This window comes from Eulemur rufifrons, chromosome 13, assembly GCF_041146395.1.
Source record: "Eulemur rufifrons isolate Redbay chromosome 13, OSU_ERuf_1, whole genome shotgun sequence".
Classification (NCBI taxonomy): Eukaryota; Metazoa; Chordata; class Mammalia; order Primates; family Lemuridae; genus Eulemur; species Eulemur rufifrons.
In genome coordinates this window covers 3,558,052-3,584,363 of record NC_090995.1, presented here as the reverse complement: position 1 = coordinate 3,584,363, position 26,312 = coordinate 3,558,052, and the positions used below count along the sequence as shown (strand labels likewise).

The 26,312-nt window shown below is 39.0% G+C and overlaps 1 protein-coding gene across 1 annotated transcript; it reads right to left on the bottom strand.

Annotated features, from left to right (window-relative positions):
- Nucleotides 1-4,247: 4,247 nt before the first annotated feature.
- LOC138393865 (alcohol dehydrogenase 1C) lies at nucleotides 4,248-17,801 on the bottom strand. The gene is made up of 9 exons (XM_069485332.1): nucleotides 17,719-17,801; nucleotides 13,274-13,375; nucleotides 12,533-12,671; nucleotides 10,708-10,795; nucleotides 10,393-10,612; nucleotides 10,031-10,291; nucleotides 8,098-8,233; nucleotides 7,347-7,485; nucleotides 4,248-4,583 (listed from the first exon to the last, which is right to left on the bottom strand). The coding sequence occupies exons 1-9, from the start codon at nucleotides 17,734-17,736 to the stop codon at nucleotides 4,559-4,561; spliced, it is 1,128 nt and encodes a 375-aa protein (XP_069341433.1). The 5' UTR covers nucleotides 17,737-17,801; the 3' UTR covers nucleotides 4,248-4,558.
- Between the last annotated feature and the right edge of the window lie 8,511 nt (nucleotides 17,802-26,312).

Here is a 26,312-nt window from a genome sequence, read left to right as displayed (position 1 = left end):
GCCATTCCTTAATTCTATATTACTTTGTGTTACACGTGCAGAGACTCTAGTTCTACATAAAACTCTATTACGTACTTTTTCGGCTGCACTTATGTGATTTCTGTCTTCTGTGTTCTAAAAGATTTCAATGAATCCTTTGCCTTAGTCAGCAAAGGAGAAATATTGCTCAATTCCAAACATAATATCTAGAATCTTTAAACCACAGGCCCCAAGTATTAATCAATTTCATTTCAAAATGAAAAGGGCAATGAATCCCCACTTCAAAAGTTGACATTGTTTGCAATGTGCCAATTTGAGATACAATCTGGAGATTTTTTATTTTTTATTTTTTTGAGAGTGCCATGGCATCAACCCAGCTTACAGAAGCCTGAAAGTCCTTGGCTCAAGCAATCCTCCTGCCTCAGCCTCCTGAGTAGCTGGGACTACAGGCGCGCACCCCCATGCCCGGCTAATTTTTTCTATATATTTCTTATTGCTCATCTAATTTCTTTCTGGGTTTGTTTTTTTTTTTTTTTTTTTTTTTTGGAGTAGAGACGAGGTCTTGCTGTTGCTCTGGCTGGTTATGAACTCCTGACCTCGAACGATCCTCCCACCTCGGTCTCCCAGAGTGCTAGGATTACAGGCATTAGTTTTGGATGTAACTTGTATCTTCTCTCTGTCTCTGCTCTCTTCTCGCTCTTGAGAACTATTGAGAAAAGAAATCAACCAGCATATTCTTGTTCATGTTTTTCTTGCTGATTTGTTTGAGTTCTTCATAAATTTTGGATATTGGTTCTTTGTCAGATTTATAGTTTTGGAATATTTTCTCCCATTCTGTAGTTTTTCTATTCATTCTTGATTATTTCCTTTGTTGTGTAGAAGCTTTTAAATTTAATCAAGTCCCATTCACTTATTTTTGCTATCCATCTATTTGCCTTTGGGTTCTTAGTCGTAAAATCTTTGCCTAGGCTGATGTTTGGAAGAGTTTACCCCACATTGTCTTCAAGAGTTTTTTTTTTTTTAATTTTAAAATATTATGGGGGTAGATATGTTTTTTGTTATATGGGTTGCTTTTATGATGCTTGAGTCAAGGATATAAGTGTATTCATCACCCAGATAGAGCTCATTGTTACTGTCAGGCAGGTTTTGTCCATCCCCTCCTCCTCTGTCCCCCTGCTTGATTTCTGTTGAGTTTTACTTCCCTCTATGTACATGTGTGATCATCTGTTAGTTCCAATTTAATAGTGAGTACATGTGGTGTTTGTTTTTCCATTCTTGAGATACTTAGGATAATAGTGGGCAGTTCCATCCAAATTGTTGCAAAAGACATGAAATCATCCTTCTTCATGACTGAGTAGTATTCCATGCATACATATATCACATTTTGTTAGTCCACTCACAAATTGATGGTTATTTGGGTTGATTCCACATATTTGCAATTGTGAATTGTGCTGCAATAAACCTTCATTTGCAGGTGTCTTTTTGACAAAATGACCTGTTTTCCTTTGGGTAAATACCCAGTAGTGGGGATTGCTGGATCAAATGGTAGGTTGACTTTTAGCTCTTTGAGGAATCTCCCATACTGTTTCTCATAGAGGTTATAGTAATTTGCAATCCCATCAAAAGTGTTTAAGTGTTCGTTTCTCTCTGCATCCATGCAAACATCTATTGTTTTTGTACTTTTTAGTAAAGGCCATTCTGACTGGCGTAAGATGAAACCTCATTGTGGTTTTAATTTTCATTTCCCTGATGATTAGTGACATTGAATATTTTTTCATATGATTATAGGCTGTTTGTCTATCTTCTTCTGAAAGGCACTTCTGTTCATGTCTTTTGCCCACTTTTTAACGGGCAGTTTGATATTTTCCTGCTGATTTGCTTGAGTTCTTTGTAGATTCTGGTTAGCAGTCCTTTATTGTATGTATAGCTTGTGAATATTTTCACCCATTCTGTGGGTTGTCTATTTGCTCTGTTGAGTATTTCCTTCACCATGCAGAATCTTTTTAATTGAATGAAATCCCATTTATTTGTTTTTGTGGTTGCTGTGATTGCCATTGGGTATTCTTCATAAATTATGTGCCTAGGCTGATATCAAGAAGAATTTTTCCAATATTTACTTCCATAATTCTTATGGTTTCCTGCCTTACATTTAAGTCATTTATCCATCTTGGATTAATTTTTGCAAGGGATGAGAGATATGGATCGTGTATCATTCTTCTGCATGTGGCTATGCAATTTTTCCAGCAATGTTTATTGAATAGGGATTCTTTTCCCCAGTGTAGCTTGTTGTGTGTTTTTTCAAAGATCAGATCGCTGAAAGTGGATGGTTTTCTATCTGGATTCTTTGTTCTGTTCCATTGTTCTATGTCCCTATATTTGTGCCAAACCAAAAAAGAAAACTATAGAGCAATATCCTTTATGAATATAGATTCAAAAATGCTCAATGAATACTGGCCTGCTGAATTCAACATCACACTGAAAAACATAATCCACCATGAGTAGGGATGCAAGGATGGTTCAACATATGTCCATCAATAAATATGATTCACCACAGAAATAGAAACAGAAACAAAAATTATGTGATCATCTCAATAGAGGCAGAAAAAGCATTTGACGAAATTCAACAACTTTTCGTGGTAGAAACTCTCATGAAACCGGGAATCAATGCAATATATCTCAAAATTTATAAAAGCCATATTGGGGAAACCCACAGCCAGTGTCAAACTGAATGGGAAAAAGTTCAAAGCATTCCCACTAAGAAGTAGAATGAGACAAGGATGTCCACTGTCATGACTTCTGTTGAACATAGTGCTGGAAGTCTTAGCTAGAGCAAGCAGACAAGGGAAAAAATTACAGGCATCTAAATCAGGAAAGAGGAAGCCAAACTATCGCTTTTTGCGATAGGAGGGTAGAAGCTGGATCCAGGCCTCCTGGCCACTGGCAAGAATTTATGACCTCGGTGGTAAGGTGGACATTTAGAACTACTTCCTCCTTGTGTGGGTCTCACCTTGTCAGTACCATAGTAAAAATCACTGCAACAGGTAGTTCTCCTGATGTTATGTTAGGGACATTGTGTAAGGTGACTTGACATTGAGTGTCTCCTTCAGCATCTTTGACAAAACAATGAAATGTTCCCCACATTTATATGGCACTTTGCAATTGGCAAAGCTCTTTCACTAGCATCATCTCATTCAACTTGATAAGGCTATAATGGGTGGGGGTAGCTTAATGTTTTTCAAAACAAAGGATGAACCAGCTCAGAGAGTTTCAGGGACTTATTGAGGCTCACATAGTAAATGGTAGATTATTTTACTCTCTGTCTAAGGTCCTTTCCGTGATAGGAAACAGATTGTAGACATAACAGCAAGTAGCACTTTTGGAGATTGCCGTAATTCCTTGAGTAGGGATTAACTTTTCATTACACATTGGAGATAAAGCTCAAAATGCAAATCTTCCTCTGAGAGTGTGAAAGCGTTAACAAATGGGTTCTATAGGCCTTTGCATATTTAAAATATTAAACTTACTTGAGGATCATAGATTTGATTTAAGACACGGTACCTAATAGAAAAGTTCTAGATTCAAGTTAAATTTTGTAAAAATGTACCTTTGTATATGTGTATTTATCTACTCATAAAATGTACTGCTTTCGGTGTTGGTGCCATTTCTTGGTTACCCATTTTATATGCTGTGCTCATAGCTGCTGCCATACTATTGCTATACATCATGCCACCATATGATTTTTAATTACTTTATGACTCATGTTCAGTCAATTGTAATCATTAACTGAGACCATTTAGCCAATGAAGCACTTTCATGAGTAAAAATTATACATTTTTTGAACATGTTTAAAGGAATAGTTCAATTTTCCCAACTGGTATCTGAACCTCACATTTATCACATGATGCATGAAACCTGTTTTCATTGAAAAGAATAATTATATATTCACTGTAAATGAATAGCATGAAAAGAATAGAGTTACTTCCCTTCACTATATGAAAATGTGTGACATTTTCTTTAAGTTAGTAAGAAATCCCTGGATTTAGAACTTCTGGATCTTCTGTATTTATAAACCTGAGTCTATCCTTTGCCATACTGTAGTTTTTAGCCTGGAGTCTCGACACATTGTATAAAGAAAGAAAATACAGGTAGTGGAAATAGAGGTAGAGGTAGAAGACCTCAAGCTTGGTAGCCTGACGTGTGTGTTCGGGGCAAGTGGAGGGTTCCCTCCACTGGGCTTCAACCACTGTGGGTTAGAAAGATACAAAAAATGCAAGAAAGCACAAGACGTTTATTTCTTCAATGGGAAAGGCGACATGAGTAGAATGATTAAGAAGGAAAATTTAGTGGTCCCAATTCCCCAGCTTATTCAACATCTTATCTACCTCTCACATCGATTTTGAACATTTGCTTGAAAAGTAATTTCCTATCAATTTCTGTTTCTTTTGGAAAGCTCTTGTGTGTGATTTATTGATAACATGTCTGAAGAACAGAATCAGTGATGTTGCCCAGCTGGTGTTGCAGAGGGTGCGGGATGGAGGAGGCTGGAGGCTGCTTCAAGGGAAGGCGTCTCTGTGTGGTCTCAGAAGGTCAGGACGGTGCGGATACTGCAATGGGAAGGAAAAGACAGTGTGTCAACACTGAGACAATTCACAGTGTTCTGTGTGAGGGTCCAGGGAGCATCTGAGGTGTCTTAGTGAAAACGTGTCTGGGCTCCCAGCCACTACATCCCCATTCCTATGTATTAGAGAAAATCAAATGAAAACAGAGTTCATCTTTTTGTTGTTGTTTTTCTCTCTTATGTTTTCTCCAGTGTTAAGCTTGCTCATAATATCCTGGCCATGACTGTCATTTGGACTTCAATTCTATATTAGCATCCTCAAAAAATCATTTTTGAGTGCCCATATTCTTGGCAAATGAAGGAATATAAAACAACAATGGGTAATAACATGTAAGAAGTTCTTCCTATTTGTCACAAAATTTGTGGATACTTTTTATGCATTATCTCATTTAAACCTCAACCTAAACCACAAGACTGTGGGGAAGGCTTTCATACTATTTTCATTTGAAGGTTATAAAAACTGAGATTTAGAGAGCATTGTAATTTGGTGCACATCATATATCTACTGTGGCGTCCTGGCATTCCAAATAGTGTAAATACAAAGTGTATAAATTCTAAGACTCTAGCCTGAAGGAACTGATATTTTAAGTTAAAACTATGGTGAAAATTTAATAAAGCTTTGATGTTTAAGGATTCTTAAAAGTAGATAATAAAGCTAATTTGTATTAACTATAAGAGACTTCATTCTTGTAAAGATTAGAAATGTAACATTTGCACTTGGCATTACACATTATACCCTTTCTATAAACCATCTTCTGAGGGATAAATGCTTTTAGAAAAAGATGGTCTTCATGCGTTTTTAAATTTTTTTGCATATAAATGTTATACAAATATAAGAATATATGTAGATAATTTATAAAGTACAGGACACTGTAGAGAAGAAAGAAAAATAATCCGTAATCCCACAATCTGGAAATAACCATTTTTAGTATTTTCTTGTATTTTAATCAACTTTTTTCTCGACATAGGTACATTTTTCACTGTGCTTGTTGAAAATTTGGGATCATATTGTGTATGTAATTTGTATTCTCTATTTTATGAACCAAGATTACATCAAGAGAATCTCCCAATGTAATGAAATCATTTCTTTTTAATGGCTTCATGGATTTCTAATACATGATCAGTATTTAATCATTTGCTTGAGGTTAGGCTTTCCGGATGTTTCTAGTCTTTTATATTGTAGGTAACAGGTAAACATTCTTAAACACATATGTATGTTGGAGTATTTGATTATTTCTGTAAAATAGTTTTCTAGAAATGAAAACTAAGTATCTAAGTTTTTCAATGTTTCTGGTACAAATTTTCAAATTCCTTTCCCAAAGGATGTAACAATTAATATCCCTACAAGCAGCATATGCAGGTATCCACGTCACCTTACCCTTACCAATATTAAGCATTACAATTTTTGATCTTTGCTTATTGGTAGGATTCATTATATTTAACTATGCCTATTCAATTGTATGGTACTCACATAAAGTCAATTTAGTGAATTCTTTTGTTCAACACTGGTCTCTGGTTTTGGTCATCTCTGTATTTGCCATCATCCTTCTACCTGATGATGACGACAATGATAACTAATGTTTGATGACTACTGTATTCCATATATGTATGGGTATACATACACACACACACACACACACACACACACACACATTTGTACTCTTGGGTGTCAGTGTGGTTTAATACAAAGTGAATTTATTTGCTAACAGCCAGATCTTTGAATTCTGCTCCCCTCTTAGCTACCTGCCTGGTTCTGGCCTAGATGTGTCATCTCTGAGTCTCAGGTTTCTCCTCTCCAAGATGGTGAAATCGGAACTGGCCATATCAGTATTGTCTGGGAATCACATAAGATAATACAGATAAGACAATCAGTAGAACAGCTGGTGCTGTCTAGTTGCTTGTTTCTCTCCTTCCTCAAAAATATTTCTCAGATGAAGTATCTAGTATAACATTTTATGTGAGTGCCCAGGAAATACTATTAAAAGGTGAAAACCGCATGAGAGGAAGTATGGGGTAGCAGAGAAAGCATGGACTGTGGAGCTGGAAGGCAGGGAGTGGATACAACTGCCTATTACTAGTTGTGCTTCGTTTAAATGCAGGTGGCAAAATTCATCTTACCAGGTGGCTGTAAATGGTAAATGTTAGAAATAAGAAATACAACTGGCAATTTTTCTAAAATTTAGGGAAAAGTAAGGCAAACATTTAAAATAGCATTTACTACCCTTCCCCTTTATAACTTTTATTTGTAAAAATTTTCTTGTCATCTGCAAAAACAAACAAAAAAATATTAGTAATATCTGAATAGAGACACCCCAACATAGTTCTAGATCCTCCCATAATGAAAGTGTTGGGCATGGCCTGAGTATAATTTAAATTTACAGCCCCGAAATGTCAGCTTTATTATTTAGGGGTCCAGGCAGAGGCTTCAGTGAGTACATCGTGTAATTAGGATCGTGTGACCCGATTATTTTTTTGGCAAAGGTGAGCGACCTCTTGTAAAGAAGGCTGAGCGGCTCTGATCCTTCAGATTTGCCGTAACCAACAAAACTTGGCTTCAACAGAATAGGAAATGTAACACAACTGTTATCAGCTCCCCACAGTAGGATCTCAGGTGCTCTACACGTGAACCTGAGCTGGTAACGGAAAACCAAGGCACTCCAATTTTTTCTCATCCTTCTACTTTTTCCTTCTCTGCTAGCCACACCTTACCGTAAAAAGCAAAAATAAAAAGCAAGAACTTAAAACCTACCTCTTTCCAGAGCGAAGCAGGTCAAATCCTTCATTTATTTTTTCAAAAGGCAAAACATTGGTTATTAATGGATCCAATGGAAACTTCTTAGCCATAAAATCAGCCACAAGTTTGGGGACAGACTCTTTACTCTTAAAGCCTGAAAAGAAGACAATATCATTGTTAGATTCAGCCAGGGGTAAGGAGGAGAATTGGAGAGAAGACCTCCAAATAAGATTAAGATGAAAGTTTATAAAAAATGCTGCATTCCTGAGACTATTATTACTGAGGTTCCTGATAGACAGAGTGCTTTGATAGGTGTCCTTTTGCAGTGCTTTGGCTTTTAAAGAAAATCTTCCCAGATAAACAAGGGTCCTTAGTTATTAGCTGTCTCATAGAGAAATTACAGTGCAGATGATTATGCACAAAGTCAAGGAGCTAATTTAGCAGTTGTCTAAATTTGGGCAATGTGTGTAGACATGAATTATAGATTCACGTGTCCTATAGACTTTCTCTGTCCTATTAGAAATTTTGGCCTTATGAGGTCATGAATATAAAAAGGAGTCTTAGTTTAAAGGGACCCTAGAAAATTCTGTGTAGGGACCTTCTGTCTTCCTTAGTTCCACATCTAGTTGATTTGGAACCTACAGATGCAATAGGAATTTTGATTAATTTTTGAACACCTTGCTTTCCAAAACCTGGCCTTGTCACTTGTAAAAGTGGAGAGATTCTGAGGTTAATGACAGTTTGGCCCTCAAGGGTAAGTACATACCTCCAAAAATACCTCCTTTCCAGGTGCGTCCAGTCAATAGCATTAAAGGATTCATCGAGAGGCTCTGAGAATCAGGGGGTATCCCTACAGAGACGGCTGTGCCACACGCCTCATGACAACATAACAGGGCAGCCATCTGGAATAACATCAACACTTAGCATCCTTACAATAGACCCTGTGATCGTCTCTCCTGATAACATGCAGTATGATGTCATACTGATTTAGCGAGATTGTGAGTGTGTGGAGGGAAGAGATTATGTCTTTTTCTTCTTTGTGCCTACGTTAGTGCTGTAGTTTTAGGAAATGCCTAAAAATATTTTTTAGCTGAATGCGTTTGTGTATACTTTATTCTTCCTTATAAAGTAATAAGGAGGCAAACATCATTACAAACATACATAAAGTCTGGCTCCTTAAGGAAGAGCACTGTTTCATCGTCACATGGTTCTCAGGCAACCTATGAATTGGTTAATTTACTTTTCATTAATTTGTTAAGTAGATGATTTGAACCTGGCACATTGAACCAGATGGTTTGATGGTGAAGAAGATGCAATGACTACAATCATCAAAATTTATCTCTTGTCCACTTGATGGTTTCCGTTTTTAATCAATTACTATTCTTTTGTCCATTTCTAGAAGGGACATGTTTTAAATGTTGTTTTTACCTCCCCTAAATGTATATTGGTTTTACTTTACACTACACTATTATTCTGGAACCTCAAAAGACAGTCCAAAAAGTCTTCCGCCTCTAGTCACCTTTTTGAACCTGTTCTGTAGTAAGAAAATTGTTTAGAATCCCCCGAAGCAAATAATGATCAGTCCTTTGATTTTGGATTATGACACTTGGAAGACCAGATATCCTCAGAACATGTGGCTGTCCAGCATTTGGTATCTTCAAATAAGGTAGCAATTCAGTTCCACATCAGAAAATGAAGGAAAACTACAGAAAGTTGGATTCTTGTGAAACTTCATGCTTGTATAGCATATTGTCCCAGATCAAGGCTGCAAAGGGCTTTGCTTTCAGGGTGCTGCTCCCCTTCACCACACTGTTGGGACTGCCTGGGAACCTCAACAGTGGGGATTTGTTGGGCTTTGTGGACTTTTTCAGCAGGATTCTGGAGAATTCAGTGTGGGTAAAATATAGCTAGAGATGTGTTTTCCATTGCAGCTGATGATATTTGTACTTATTTGAGAATAATAGGATGTGTATTTCAAAGATGACATAAGCACTGCAAGATTGGAAATAGTATTTCATATCAATAATGCTGGCTGACACTTCCTGAGAGCTTTCTGTATGACAGGTGGCACTGTGCTAAGTATCTGACACGCGTTATCACATGTAAACCATAAACAATGCGCTGAAATGGATATCTCGGGGGTTTTAAAGTATTCAGTCCAACACATAGATATTGGGTACAAAATATGTGCCAGGCACTGTGCTCTCTCTCTGGTAAAATACAGGGTGCATTAAAGCATTCACTTTTCTTAGGGCACGTTTTCAGTTAATGAGATAATTCTTGACCTAAAATTGCTCTTTCCTTCTGGCCAAAGTATAATATGTAAAAAAATTGGAATATATTAAAGCATATAAACAATTGTTAAACCCCTTTTGTTAAGAATGTGAAGGAAAAATGAATTTGTATTATTTATGTTTACTCGAGTTTGAATATTTCTCCTAAAATTAGCAAAGTAAATCTGTAACACTCCAATTAAAAGACAAACCCTTTTCCTTTTCTAAAGAAGAAATAATACTTGAGGCAGGCTTGCTTAGCTGATAGAAGAAAAGATTTCTCAAAAATGAATTCAACAAGCCAGGTAACAAACAGGAGATGGAAAATTGCCATTCATTATTTTTAAAATATTCTTTACACATAATATTTATATTCTGCTGCCTAAAAGATCAGAAGGAGAAATTTTCACATATCGTTGTACATACCATGGTGTCAAGCCGACCAATGACCTCAAACGAAAAATCCACACCTCCATCGGTCATTTCCCTTATCACCTCCTGGATGGGTTTCTTGTAGTCTTGAGGGTTGATGCATTCAGTGGCACCCAACTCTTTGGCCTTTGCAAATTTTCCTTTGTTGATGTCCACGGCTATGATCCTGGCCGCTCCAGCTGCCTTACAGCCCATGACGACAGACAGGCCAACACCTCCCAGGCCAAACACAGCACAGGTAGAGCCCTGGGTGACCTGTGTATTAAGAAAGTGCAAAAATGGATTAAGCAATGGTTGGAATGTGCCTAGGGGCTTTAAAAAGTGTAAGTGGTCTTACTGCCCAGTGTCATTCCTACCTTGGCAATTTTGACTGCAGACCCGTAACCAGTGGAAAATCCACAGCCGATGAGGCAAACTTTCTCCAGCGGGGAAGTGGCATCAATTTTGGCCACGGCGTTCTCATCCATCACGGCGTACTGGGAGAAGGTGCTGATGCCGAGGAAGTGGTGGACGGGCTTCCCCCTGCAGGTGAACCTCGTGGTGCCATCCTGCATGGTCCCCCGAGGCTTGCCCAGACTAGTTAGTGAACACACAGACACACAGGGCATGAGACAGGAGCATAACTAATGCTCAAACTTAAGGGCTGTGCAAAGAGAGGATGAAAAACCTACTCGGTTTTCAAGCAGAAGTTGCTTTCAGGGTGTTTACAAATTCTGCATTTTCCACACTGAGGAGTAAAGAGTGGGATGACTTTATCACCTGGAGGAGGATAAAACAAATTCTTAAATTTCCAGAAATTTATAGAGGGAGAACTTAAAGCTTATATACATATATTGGAGGTTTTTGTCTTTGGCAAGAGTGTCCATGAACTAGGGTCCAATCACTACTGTGCCACTGGTCACTGCCTGCCAACATTGGTGTTGGTTTGGGTTACATGTGGCTGAAGTTTCCCAAACAGGAAATGTAAATGTGGAAAACAACATGGATTTTAAAAATTTTTCCTGTAGAGTTAACTTTTATTGAGTGTCCTGATTTCTCCTGGGGCTTTATACACATCATCTCACTTAATCCTTTACTAATTAAATCTCCAATATTCTCACTGTAAGTGTCAATAACATTTTCAGTTGGAAGTGGGCTGCCATAGCTCCACGAGATGTTGGGGAGATGTGATATTTTGTAATAATTTGAGCTAAAATAAAAATGAGAATTTGGATAATGAATTCTTGACTTTTCAAAATGAGTATGCTTATCTTTCATATGTAGTGAATGCTTTTTAAAAATATCTTAATTTCTTTTTGAGGAAAACTAACAAAAATAGGATAAAGAAGAATGGAAGAAATGCCTCTGAAAACCTCAACCCTCCACAATGTTTTAGGCACTTTCTTTAAGGAGAAGAACTGACTTTCAAATGTTTTTAGTTGGTAGTTTTTGAATTATCTCTTTATTCTTGCCATGGTGAAAGGAGAAGGGGTGAAAAGGAAGGGTGTCATTTTATTATTAATTTATTTCTGGCTACAGGAAGTACGAAGAGCAGAAGCACAAACTAGACCATTGGTTTTATTATTTGCTGTTCATAGCTTATGTAAGTATTTGGTAAGGTGGAAGGTCAAATCTATTGGCTAAAGGAACTTTTTAGAATTAAAAATAATTTTTATTTATAGTCATATATTCTACCTACCCCACAAGACGAAGAGACATTTTTGGCCCATCATATTTTATAGATTAACATTATGTGGGAATGGTGATATGAAAATTTTCTATTTAGTCACCGTTTCCTTGTAAATATATTTATATTACTGTACAATAAAATTAGGGTAAAATAAATATTAAAGATAAAATAATTCATAATTTGCAACCAGTCACATTCAATCATGGCTAAAGGTGATACAACAGACTGTTTATGGCCAGGTGCCTTCATGTAGTCTGTTTCATTCACTCCCTGTTCAGGAAGAGAGGCTGTGTGGGAAGAGGAAATTGGTGAACGGGCTCCACGTGCTACGTAAGGAAAGGTCATGTTGATTCGGCTGTAGCCACACGGGCCCCCTTTGTGAACTCAGCACAGAACAGTCTCCATACACTGGTCTGGAGTCTCAGGACCAAGGCTTATGTTTTCTCCCTGGTCCCACGGCCAGTTCTGTTTGGGCCCTGACAGAAGACAGTGCCCAGCAGCACTAAACCGGGGCTATTAGGGGATGAACTCCACACTGGCAGCCCCTGTGTCTCCTGTGATCTCTCACATCCCTGTGCTCTAACCTAGTGTCTGGCGTCGTGTATTAATAGGTGCTCAGTAAACGTGCTGAAGGGGAGAACACGTGAGTGCCTGGATGCACACGTGCCCGAGTCAGGCAGGGAGGGAGGGAGGAGGACACACTTCAGGGCCAGCTGGGCTGTGACCTTGTGTAAGATCTTTCATCCCCATTGCCTCAGTTTCCTGATCCAGGCTGGGTATCTTGGGGTGTTGAACCAAGGCACATCCCCTGAGTGTGAATTCTGTACCTGGTTTGACTGTGGTCACCCCTTCTCCAATGCTCTCCACGATGCCCGCTGCCTCATGCCCTGCTATCACAGGAAGAGGGAGGACAATGGTGCCATTGGCCACATGGTCATCTGATCGACAGATTCCTACGGCCACTATCTGCAGAGTAAAGAGAAGATAGTCAGATTCAGAAAGATTATGACCCTAAGATGGATTTAACATACCAAATTTACTCGAATGTGCTTCTAAAAAGTTTTTAAGGATTTTGCTAGTAATCCCCACTCTTTCCAAATACAAAAGAGGCAGTTTATCCCCAAGAAAGGCTACGCACTCTGAAACCCTTGTCTGTCTTCTTTTCCTGAATTAAAGAATTTAGAATAATCTAGTAAATAATCTATGTTGAAATATTTATCTTACGTAACAAAAGAATGCATTTTTATAGAATTAGAAGTTGCAGATTAACTCCAAGAAAGTGTCTAATGCTAATTGATTTTGAAATATTGATATATCCCTTCACACTTTTTAAATATATAGACATACAAACTTTTTTATTTTACTGGGATTATATTGTATATACTCTTTGGTCACTTTTTAAAAATTTAACAATTCATATTCACATCTTTCCTTGATAACAAATGTAATTCCATTGTCTGAATTACCATATAAAATGTGCCTATTATGGATTTTTTATTTTTCCATTTTTAATATTTTCTAATTTTTTAAAAAAGTAAAATTAAATAGAAGTGGAAAAAATGTTTCACCTTAACACGAACTTCATAGGCCTTAGGGGGCGCCACCTCCACCTCCTCAATGGAAAAGGGTTTGTTTAGCTCCCATATCACAGCGGCTTTGCATTTTATCACCTGGAAAATGAAACAAAATGATGACACCAGTTTGTCTCCACTCTTGATGTCAGGGTTTGGGTCTTTTTGTCTTTGTACATGGAACATCGAGGCCCATGTGTGGTACCTAACAAGTGCTTCATAGACATGAACGCCTCTGGTTTACAAAGAGAATAAAACCATGTTTTTCAAAAAGTATAAAGCGATACCATAAGGAAAGAGAAACGGAATGAACTGTAATAAGATACTGAGATAAAAGAGAACATGTTATTTTAGGCCACCCCCATGGTGTTTTTTCTCCAAAGGTGTTTATTCCCGCTATTTCCTAACGCTGTCCTAAAATTCATTGTTTACAAACAACTGTTGGCTTCTACATAAAGTTCCAAGTCCCTATTATTTTCCTGACAGAGCCGGTGTCTGTTCACGTAAATCCATTACTTCCTTGCTTAGTTTTCTGCTTAGGACAGAAGATCTGTCTTTGTAATGACAGTTACATACTTACTTGCCCCCTGCCCTGGGATGACTTCGCTTCTCTATTTGCCTTTTCTCCTCTGATTTCTCTTCCCACCCCTTCTGTGTGCTACTTGTTTGCATTATTCATTTGAAACTTAGCTTAGGCAGCCTGTTTTGTTATGTAATTCATGTGTAGAGGCTCCTTCCAGATTAGATTGGGGCCAAAAATTACAGATGTTAGAGCTAGTGGGATGTGTGTGTGTTGAGTGTATATACACTCAACACACACACATGTATTTTAAAACTGGTGAACTGTGTGTTTGAATTTCTAGCTAGCATAGCTTATCCATAGATGCTCCTAAAAATAAAAATTGAATACATATTTTCAGTGTGTGGGAATGTGTCATAAAACCTATCTTTCTTGTTGTAAAACGTGTACAGTTAACAGGGCTCTTTCTAGAGAGAATTGACATCATTGCAAATATGATAAATTCAATAGAAATTTGTTCCTCTGAGAATTCGTTTTCATTATTTGTCAAATCCTTCCACTTTGCAGGGTGATCAACACAGTCGATGCCAAAGTCAATATGAGAATCCTTGGAAACATCATCCTCACAGCAGGAAGGTCCTGATTCTCAGGTGCCTGTGATGTGACAGGCACATTGTGGCCTGTGCGGGGTGAGTGTCAGGCTTCGCCTTGAAACCTGACCAGGGGCTGCCAGGATAGTATTACTGAATTATTGGGTTTATTTTCCAGATGAAAAGACTGAGGATTAATTGACTTGGATTGAATGATTTTCCCAAAGTCACAAAGCTGGCTGTCTAGGGAGTGAAGATCAATCCAGCCTTACCTTTCACTGCCCCACGGTAGTTAAAAGTTAACAGAACGTTAAATAACAACAGCAATAATAGCAATGACTAGATTTATCGACTTATTTCTCTGTACCAGGTACTGGGTTCTAAGTGCTTTACAGCATTAATTTATTAAATTCTCATAACCACCTTATGAAGTAGATAGATGTTAGTGCTGTCACCATTTAGTGTCTGAGGAAAACAAAATGCAGGGAGGACAAACATAAATGAAATGAGATCAAAATGCAAAGTTACTAACGCTGCACCTGAGAGGGGAGGATCGATTGCTTATTTCATCATTTATTATTTTCGTTAATATGGTTGGTTTATACCTCACTTTCGCTTAATGAACTCATTATTTAGCTTAAGCTGAGTTTTGGTAAATTTAATTTTTCTTTTTCCTAATTGTTTTTCCTTTAGAAGGTAAATTCTAATGAGTAACAAATGAAAATAAAGTGGAATAAGAGCACTGAGAATTGGCCACTTGTGATTTCCAACCAGTCTTATTGCTATGAGCCTGTTTTGTCTGACAGTGTGTGTGTACAGAAACCTCAGAACCTTTAACTTGAGATCCTAGCAAGACGTCTTACTGTGTGCTCCACTCCTAACACAACAAATGTGCTGGAAATGTTACCCAGCCTCTTGTAAGTAAGCAATTAAAAACGGGATTTGATTACACTGAATAGCCACATCCATTTCTCTGTACCTGTCAATACATTGAACAAATAAATATAAACTTATGGAAGTCTTAGAACCTGTGTTCCTAGTGATAATAAGTGATTCAAATCGTACTGGTATTAGTGTTCTGTAAAATCACACTGATTTTTATATGTGGAAGATACCGTTTTGTAGGATTTCTCTGGAAATTGCCTAAAAGGTGCCATAAGAGATCCCAGCATGTTGATGTTGTCCTGCTTAACCTTGATGATTTAATGATATATGTATTTTTGAGATATTTTATAGTAAGATTAGAAGGATATCTGAGTTAAATCACTCTCACAAAACTTTTGTCAGACTTTCTGGTGTTCATAAAAAGAATGCGATTACAAAGAATAACACATTTAAATTACCGTTCCTCGACTTTTTTTATTTTTGAGACAGAGTCTCACTCTGTGACCCTGTGTAGAGTGCAGTGGTGTCATCGTGGCTCACTGCAACCTCAAACTCCAGGGCTCAAGTGATTCTCCTGCCTCAGCTTCCTGAGAGGCTGGGACTAGAGGCGTGTGCCACCATGTCCGGCTCATTTTTCTATTTTTGGTAGAGACGGGGTCTCGCTCTTTTTCAGGCTGGTCTCGAACTCCTGAGCTCAAGCAATCCTTCTGCCTCCGCCTCCCAGAGGGCTAGGATTACAGGTGTGAGCCACCCCACCACCCTAGGATTTCTTAATATAAAGATAACTTCTTATTTTTACACTTCACATTTCTCTGAATGGAATAACTTCTTGACTAAGGCTTTTTTGACTTTAGAATTATAAATTAGCTATGATTAGCTTGGAATAAACTATCACTTTACTGCAATTTTATTTAATGGAGCAAATAAAGACTTAGAAACCGGTTCTAGACATTCTTGTTAAAGGTAGTTAGCATAGCTTATTTCCATTGTAGTTCAGTAGACATCATAAATTGTAGCATATATTGTGCATCACGTTCAGTGTATCATTTCTTTTTTTTTTTTTTTAATGCTAGACTAAAGCAGAAACCAGTTATTTAGAAATCACAGACCTTGCTTAAGAAATAGGAAGTTTGAACAAGTTCTCATGGGTTTAGTATGTTTTTTTCCTGCCTAGAGGCATGCTAGCAATATACCCTGTCTTGGTGACAAGCATTCACCTTATAAGTAAGGGTATGCCTGATCCACCCTCACCAATAATACTTACATAAGGCTGGTTAAATGAAATAGCATGTGCTTACACAAGATTACCTTGAGCAAAAGTGTGACTTAGTGTTTTGTATTTGAAAAGTAATTTCCAAGCTCTCAAAACTTTTAAAATTTTAAACTAGTTCCCATAATACGTAGCAAAAAACATAATGACTATCAAGTTTGAGAAACAGGGTTGAAATTATTTAAAAAGAGGTTTCTCAAATCTACTTACAACTTATGTAACTCACTGGAAAACTCTTAAGTTTTTTATGTTGAGATTCTCAATTTATCAGTATTAAATATGACACTAATTTATCTTTGAAATGGGATTTTCTGATAGTATTGGCTGTTGCTTTGAATGACATCTTTAACATGCTGTCAGTGAATCAAATATTGTCCCTTACAGTTTTACATGATGTAATTTTTGATTAAATAATCTTGAATAAAATAAAAAAAATGTATATAGAAATTTTAAGTAAAAGTAAAAAGTCAGGACTGAGATATTAGTACCTCAGTAATATCTCTCTCTCTCTCTTTCTCTTTCTCTCTCTCATATTTTTGCTCTTTACTTTTTATCACTCAGTCTTGATAAAGGTTTGTCAAGTTTCATTAATCTTTTCAAGGAGCCAACATCTTTCTTTGTTAATTTTCTTTACTTTTGTCTATTTCTTGTTCCACTGATTTTTGTTCTTTATTCTTTTGTTTTAAACGATTTTATACACTGATACAAGTATCTAAAGTCATAAATTTTCTTCTAAACACTACTTTAGATGCATTCCAACACATTTTTATATGTTGTCTTTTCATTAGCATTTAATTATTCTGTGATTTCTCCTTTGTTTTTTTTTTTTCTTATGTTTTTAAGCTTTTTTTTTTTTGCCTTTCTTTTTTTTTTTTATTATTTCTTGTACAATGATATGAAATAATATGGGAAATATTCATGATAAATTATTAAGTGAACAATGCAAGTTAAAAACAACAGTTTCATATTTTTTTCCCCACCCCCCCCTTTCCCGAGTCAGCACCTTCAAGTGTTACCACTCCCCAAATGGTGCGCAATGCACTCATTGTGTAGGCATACCCCCCAGTGTATCATTTCTAATTTAGATATGAATTCTAAATTATCCATCAAATACTGCATCCCCTTATTTATTATATTAATGAGGATATATTTCCAACGGTAATGGTTTTTTGCTTACTTTTCCTGCTGTGCTCATGTTGTTGCTGTCTTCTCTGCAGACCACGAGACTTGTGAGGTTGTGGACTTCTTCCCTGCCTGAGTGCATATATATAGTGCACAGATACTGTGTTTGCTGAGTAATGCCCAATTCCACAGGTGGTCTGTGTCTGTGGGCCACACCCATCAAATTATGCTTAGGTCATTCAATTGGGAAAGAAAAGGGCACTGAACTACGACTCAAAACCTTGACTTTGTGATGTGCTAATATCAGATAACATTTTGTTTTAATTAGGTTAAATATTGCCCTACAGGTAGAAATAAATTTTCATCTCCCCCTCTGTCTTGAATTCCATGATTCCCTCTCGCAGGCAGAGTTCTGTTTACCTTTCTGTGCACTGAGCTGCAACCTTGAATCCACATGGTGCAGTTAGCAGGGAGGAGGACTGAGGAAGGAGCAGAAATGAGGTAGGACAGAGAGAGCTGGGAGCCAGTGGAACATGTCTGATCCAGCACTCTCCTCTTCACAGCAGGGAATCAGATACCCAATCAGTCCCAGCCAAGGTGTCACCATCCCTGGCATTTCTGCTCCATGCAACACCAATCAGCATTGACTGAGCATCTCCCTATGCCAGGCTCTAAGCTGGGTCCAGTGGGGGGCAGGGTTGAGTAAGAGATGACTTCCGCCCATGCCAAGAGGCAGTAAGGAGCAGTGGTTATGGCATGGTCTTTGGGGTCAGGCAGACACCATATCTTACTAGCTGTGTGAACTTGGACTTATTATTTAACTGTTCTTTGCCTTGGCTTTATTTTCTGGAAGTTGAGGATCAGTACCAGTTTAAAGGAGTGTTTGGTGAATAAGTGAAATAACCCATGTAAAGCAATTAGCATGAACTTGGCAGGTAGGAGAACCCTCAATAATTATTAGCTGCAGTTATTATTCACACAATGAAGCTCATAGTCTGTGAGGAAAAGGCACACAGGCGGCCACGTGTGCATGTCAGCCTGTCTGGGAAGTACCCATCACAGGGATAGGTTAGTGCTTTGGGAGCAGAGAAGGAAGGACACAGTCCCTCTGAATGAAGGACTTAGAGGAGGCATCGTGGAGGAGCAGGCATTTCAGGTAGATTTTAAATAATCTCAGAACATGAAGAAAATCCTCATTGGATCATTTCCATTGTCCTTTCATCAATGTAACTAGTATGTGCATGGCTTTTAGAGAATAGGGTTTGATTTTTCTTTTATCCACTCTTGGAGGCGTCATAAAATCGTACAGTGAGATCTTTAGTTAGATGTAATCTGTCAATGTGGACAGCTTAACTTAAAGGACATATTTCTGCAGATTTGCCAAGGGACCAATTTCCTGACTAGCTCATGACTGTGTCAGGAAGCTTTAATTATGAGTCACGGAGACTGACACCAGGGCTGAGAAACATTCACCCAACAGAGCAACAAGGGGAGACCCCAGGACTTCAGTTCGGAAAGGTGTGAAGGAAAGAAGAGAATCCCAGATCTGACGCCTGGTCTCCAAGGGGACCGACGATCTGGCTTTAACCTGCCCCTTCACTCTGCCCTTCCCCAGCTCCAGTGCAGGCCCAGGTTCTTTGAGAGCTTGTGTCTCCGTTGTCCCCCAAGCAGACGTCTGTTCCCCTCTCAAGCCCTTGCTCATCATGCTCTGTCTCCTCTTTTCTGTCCCCGTGACCCATTCAGATCCTGCCCAACTTAGGGACCCAGGCCAAGGCCCCCCTTGTGGACAAATATTAGCTGCAAATCACAGTCATCCTTCCCTTCTCTGCATCCCTCTAGCACCAGCGTCCCTCCTGTGGTATTTGGAACCTCTTCTCTTTCGTTGTTCTATGCATTTAGTGTAGAGACCAGACTCTCAGATTCTATGGGAAATTTCTGGTCAGAGGCCTTCTTACATTTTAGTTGTATTCTCAACTGCACCTAGTACCATGTAGACAGTAGGTGCTTAATAAATGATTCCTGAATCCCTGTGCTCAGTTTTGTTAGGACAGGGACTGTGCTACCTGTGAGGAATCTCATAATCTAGAATATTCAGTGACTCCACTTTAAGGGATTCCAGATCAGCAGTGGGGTCGGTGGTCAGGTCGGGAAGACAGAGAACCCTCATGTGAGGTGGGAAGTGGTCGGTGCCAGGAGAGGGTTTGAGAGTGGGTTCAGAGGAGGAAGACACCACCCTGTCTTCCCCTTGTGCATTCTCAGCACTTAATGGCCAACTCAGAGTGAGTGCTTGTATATTTGTTGACTAAATTGAAGGAATGGTTTCTGCTTTCAGAGTCAAGGAAGCCTCAAAGGAAAGAGAGTTTATTAAGATTTGTCAAGAAAGATAAGTTGGAATTGAGAAGTATAGATGGAATCAATAGCATGGACAAAGAATTGTATTTATGTTTTCCCCTTACTACTCTCTTTTATACAATTTACATCTCTCCCACACCTGTAGAACTAGCCCTTGAGGGCTTTGTAGACACCCCACCTTGTTTTCAGGGCCCAAATAAAATTGGGACTCTGGCACCCACTTATAAGCTTCCATCACTTCATGAGCACATGGCTCCGTGAACCACCAAAACACTTTGGGAAAATTCCATGTGGTCAGTATGATGTTTCTTAATACCATCTGGCAAGCACTCTGCTCTTACTCCTCGTGCTTCCTTCCAGAAGTTTAGATAGGCAAGTGGGAAGAGCAGGGGATGCATGATTGTGTATCAGTGGTCTCGTGTCACAGGGCCATGGCAGGACCTGTCAGTCTCTAAGGGTCACAAGGCATCACTTCCCTCGCCATATTCTCTCTCTCTCTCAGCCGGCCCAAGTCTATTAATATATTCCATTTCCATTTAAGTATCATCTAAACTCAGAGCATCCAGAGAGGCCATGCTTGGTTCAGGTTAGGTCAGGGGTCACCTGTGTGGTAGGCAGAGTAGTGGCCCCCAAAGGCGTCCAGTCCTAATCCCTGGAATCTATGAATATGTTGCTTTACAAGGCAGAAGAGATTCTGCACATGTGATTAAGCTAAAGATCTTGAGATGGGGAGATCATCTTGGATTATCTAGGTGGACCCTGTCTAATCTTTTGGGTTCTTAAAATTGGAGAAACTTTCCAGGCTGAATTTGGAGAGGGAGTCCTGACTACCCACAGGCCTGAGATGGTCATGTCTGCAACAGGGGGGTATTAATTTCCTATTGATGCTATAACAAAGTACCACAGACTCTCTTGGAAGATTAACAAGAAGGACAGGGCTGACATTTCTAATATTAGCGTACAGAGCCTCTGAGGGAAAGACCAGCATCTCTGCAAGGGATCGAACTATCTCCTTTTTCACCAGAGTCTTCATAATTTATATGGGCCTACGAAAGAATATTTTAACTGTCAGAATTGTCCTTAGTCGAAATCCTTTACTTTTTGGGTTAAATGACTTGGCAAAATGGTGAGATTAATATTATTCTAAAGATTGCTAGAAAGAAAAATTATAACCTACATATGTGCCTGAATACTCTGGAAGCTTTAAAGCATGTTGAGGGATGAGGTGCAAAATGAAGATTGGGAGAGGGAATTCAGTAGCACTAAATAGAACTTTACAATAGAATAGATAAATACATTTTCAGTAGGGCTGTGTGTGGTGGCTCATGCCTGTAAACCTAGCACTTTGGGAGGCCAAGGTGGGAGGGTTCCTTAAGGTCGGGAGTTCAAGACCAGCTTGAGCAACATAGTGAGACCCTGTCTTTGCCAAAAAAAAAAAAAAAAAAAGAAACCCAAAGAAAAATTAGCTGTGTCTTTTTTATAGAATGACTTTTGTTCTTCTGGGTAGATGCCCAATAATGGCATTGCTGGATCAAATGGTAGGTCTACTTGAATCTGTTTAAGGTATCTCCATATTGCTTTCCACAGGGGTTGCACTCACAATTCACAATTGCAAAGATGTGGAAACAACCCAAATGCCCATCAATTCATGAATGGATTAGCAAAATGTGGTATATGTATACCATGGAATATTACTCAGCTAGTAGAAACAATGGCGATATGGCATCTCTTTGGTTCTCCTGGAGAGATTTGGAACCCATTCTATTAAGTGAAGTATCCCAAGAATGGAAAAATAAGCACCACATGTACTCACCAGCAAACTGGTTTCCCTGAGTGCACATTTGGGAATAACACCAATTGGGTATGGGACAGAGGTGGGGGCTGGGGGGAAGGGATGGGTGTTTACCTACTTGATGAGTGCGATGCCCATTGCCTGGGGAATGGACATGCTTGAAGTTCTGACTGCGGGGGATGGGGTGGGGGGAGGGGATGGGTGCATACCTACATGATGAGTGCCATGTGCACTGTCTAGGTAATGGACATGCTTGAAGCTCAGACTCGGGGGGATAGGGGGGCATGGGCAATATATATAACCTGAACTTTTGTACCCCCATAATGTGCTGAAATAAAAAAAAAAAATTAGCTGTGCATGGTGGTGCACACCTGTAGTCCCACATACTTGGGAAGCTGTAGCAGGAGGATCGCGTTAGCCAAGGAATTTGAGGTTGTAGTGAGCTACAGTGACACCACTGCACTCTCGTCCAGGCAGCAAAGAGAGACTCTGTCTCTGTAAAGAAAAATAAATATTCCATAGAATATTAGAATAAATACCCCACTTAGAATGGAATAGATTTTAAGTTCCTGGAGCAATTTTTGAAAATACGCACATTCGAAGCCATCCATTACTATTCAGTTAGCATTCCATTTTGATTTTGATACTGAAGCCAAAGATGTTGAGGGAGGTGAAGTGCTGGCCAACCTTGTGACCGTGCCGCCCGGAATGCTGCCATGGGGAGCATGTGTCAGAGACCAGCGTGTTTGTTGACATTCGTCCTGCCGAAGGACTTGGGAAATAATCTAAGAAGCCAAAATCCAAAATGTTTATCCTGGTTTTTTCTGTGAGAGCCAAACTGGAAACTATCTTAAAGTCCCACAGCTGTTTTGGTGATTTATTTTGAATTATGCTGATGATGTGCTTGGCTGATGCTTAAAAGTATAATTACTGAGATGATATGGAAATACCAAATGTTTATTGAAACAATACAAAGTAATACAAATGCCATGGCTGTCACAATAGAAAGGTACCTGAAAATAAAAAATATAGCTCTTTAATGGTGGAGAATTTTCTCCTTTCCAAAACTTACAAGTATTATTTTCCATTAAAAATACTAATTATTGTTATCAATATTTATCATTTATGGAGTGCTTACTTTGCTAGGTGCTGTGCATACATTGTCTCATTGAATTCAATCTGTAGAATTAACTCTGAGGTGGGTACCCTGCCATGCACATTTTACAGATGAAGACGCTGAGGCTTAGAGAGTTTACACAGATTTCCCCAGGTAACACCACTAGTGCTAGAGCCAGGATGGCAGGAAGCTTAACTCCAGAGTTCAATAACCTGCCTGATGATGATGATGATGATGAGAGTTAACATCCTTGTCACCCTCGGTGTACAAGGGCTGTCCGGAAAGTATCCTGGGGAGTGACCGTTCTTGTTATATGAAGAATGGCTGGATACTTTCCGGGTAGCCAGGTACCATTCTAAGTGCTTTACTTTTGTGAACTCACTTAAACCGCACAGTAACTCCGTGATGCAGGTTCTACCATTATTTCCATTTTATAGATGAATGTTTTTCTTCGATGTCTTTGTCAGCATTGAAGCCACTTGTTGAGTTTTGTAGCACAACTTTCCAGTACATATGTCAACTCTGCTTCAATGTCAGCTGCTTGAGACACAAGGTCTTTTCAAGCCAGGATTGGGACAGTCACTGGAAATTCTGTTCACAGCCAAGTGTCTCTCTGTAGGCTTTGACTTGGTCCAGTGTGGGCAGGGAGTGCTTTGCCTCTGGCCACATCTGCCATCCTGGCACGTCCTCACCCTCCTCCTCGGGAATCTCTTCCTTCTCTCCAGGATGAGGCATCCGCTGCCCAGATGCCATGTCTTTCCTTGAATTAATTTACCAGTTTGAGGGGCACTTCATTAGGCGTCTTCTGGAGGAAAGGTGCACTGGGAGATATCTTTTTGAGATCTTTTATGTTTCTATTGCATTTCCACTCCTGCTGTCATACTTCTTAGCTCCCAAGGGATTTTTTTTTTTTTTTTAATGGAACCATGTCCTTATTTCACACATACAGTATCTTCTTTTTTCCTTGGAAATATTAAAAACACCTTTAGAAAAGATTTTTTATTTTCCATTTTATGGATTATGTCTTCTAATTTCGTTTCTCTTTGCTTTGTTCTCTCTCATGTTAGAAAGCTGGAGTCACCTCAGATGTCTGATGATTCTTGATTGTGTTTTCTGTTGAAGAATGGAGCACTAACAAGCTTTGGGAAGCTCTGGACGTGTAGGTGGCATCTGTATACCTTGAGATTGGCTATGGAATTATCTGGTGGGCTTTACTGCCATGCAATCTGCAATGTCAGCTTGTCTAGGTCTTAAAACTCTTGGGCTGGTCAGAGTTTTCATAGGAACATTTTCCAAGTTCCTGTGTAGAAGACACATGGCTGGCTGCCAGCATTCTGGGTTCCAAGAGGACAACTGCAAAACCAAATATAAGCCACTAGGGAGGAAAAGGCACAATCCAGGACTGCCCACGTAACTCCAAAGGTTTGCTCACATTACTCTTGTAATACTGTACCCAGATATCTATTAGATATTTTAATAATCTCATGCTTCTTTGCTCTAAATATTTTAAGTCTTGTGAGAATTTTTTTTTTTTCATTTCCAGCCTTCTGTATCTGCCTTAAATAATCTTGGGTTCCTACATGATACAGTGAGTAATACGAAAAGTGGATAGAGTTTTTGAAAGTCTTCCTAAGGCATTGGGGATGGGAGAGAATAGTTTATATTATTGTGACAATTAGTTGGCTACATGTTTTTTTTTAAAAAATAATGAAAATAGCAATTACAGTACCTTTAAGTTATTTCACAATTACATGTGAATGTTGGCACTGAAATCTTTTTTTTTTTTTTTTTTTTTTTACTTTTTTTTTTTTTTTTTTTTTTGAGACAGAGTCTCACTCTGTTGCCCAGGCTAGAGTGAGTGCCGTGGCGTCAGCCTAGCTCACAGCAACCTCAAACTGCTGGGCTTAAGCGATCCTACTGCCTCAGCCTCCCGAGTAGCTGGGACTACAGGCATGCGCCACCATGCCCGGCTAATTTTTTGTATATATATATTTTAGTTGTCCATATAATTTCTTTCTATTTTTAGTAGAGACGGGGTCTCGCTCTTGCTCAGGCTGGTCTCGAACTCCTGACCTCCAGCGATCCACCCGTCTCGGCCTCCCAGAGTGCTAGGATTACAGGCGTGAGCCACCACGCCCGGCCGGCACTGAAATCTTTATTTCATTTCTTTACGGCTTCTTTATAAGGTAATAAAGGAATAGAATCACATATCTTGCAGGAAGTAAAACCCAATCATTATTTTTACACAGTTAACTTTAATTCTGACTGGGTGTGATGGCTCACGCCTGTAATCCTAGCACTCTGGAAGGCCAAGGCAGGAGGATTGCTCGAGGTCAGGAGTTTCAGACCAGTATGAGCAAGAGCGAGACTCTGTGTCTACTAAAAATAAAAAGAAATGATCTGGACAGCTAAAAATATATATAGAAAAAAATTAGCTGGGCATGGCGGCACATGCCTGTAGTCCCAGCTACTCAGGAGGCTGAGGCAGAAGGATCGTTTGAGCCCAGGAGTTGGAGGTTGCTGTGAGCTAGGCTGACGCCACGGCACTCTAGCCCAGGCAACAGTGAGACTCTGTCTCAAAAAAAAAAAAAAAAAAAAAAGAGTTAACCTTAATTCTTCCACTCTTTTCAAACTCGAGTTTCTGAGATAAACATGGTGTTTTGTACGTTTTTATATCCTTCTTCACGCTCATACAAAATGATATATTGATAAGTGGGAATTTTCATTTGGTTCGTTTTTTCTTTACAAAAATTGGATCATACAATACACATTACTCTGTTTCTTGCTTTGTATACTTAGTGATGCACTGTATTCATCCCTCTAGATTTTAAGATAAATCTGTTCTTTTAAAGATCTGCTTACCATTCAAAATGGAGTGTTATTCTTTATTCTGTCAATCCAAAAAAAAATTTTTTTTATTTTTTTGAGACAGAGTCTCACTCTGTTGCCCAGGCTAGAGTGCCGTGACATCAGCCCAGCTTACAGGAGCCTGAAATTCCTGGGCTCAAGCAATCCTCCTGCCTCAGCCTCCTGAGTAGCTGGAACTACAGGTGTGCACCCCCATGACCGGCTAATTTTTTCTATATATTTTTTGTTGCTCATCTAATTTCTTTCTGGTTTTTTTTTTTTTTTTTGAAGTAGAGACGAGGTCTTGCTGTTGCTCAGGCTGGTCATGAACTCCTGACCTCGAAAGATCCTCCCACCTCGGCCTCCCAGAGTGCTAGGATTACAGGCATTAGTTTTGGGTGTAACTTGTATCTTCTCTCTGTCTCTGCTCTCTTCTTGCTCTTGAGAACTATTGGGAAAAGAAATCAACCAGCATATTCTTGTTCATGTTTTTCTTGCTGATTTGTTTGAGTTCTTCATAAATTTTGGATATGGTTCTTTG

Excerpts from the sequence above, each read along its gene's own strand:
- LOC138393865 (XM_069485332.1), bottom strand. Across the intron at positions 10,613-10,707 it reads AACTTCTGCTTGAAAACCGA|TCTGGGCAAGCCTCGGGGGA; the intron begins GTAGGTTTTTCA and ends TTCACTAACTAG. Across the intron at positions 8,234-10,030 it reads TTGGTCGGCTTGACACCATG|ATGGCTGCCCTGTTATGTTG; the intron begins GTATGTACAACG and ends ATGTTATTCCAG.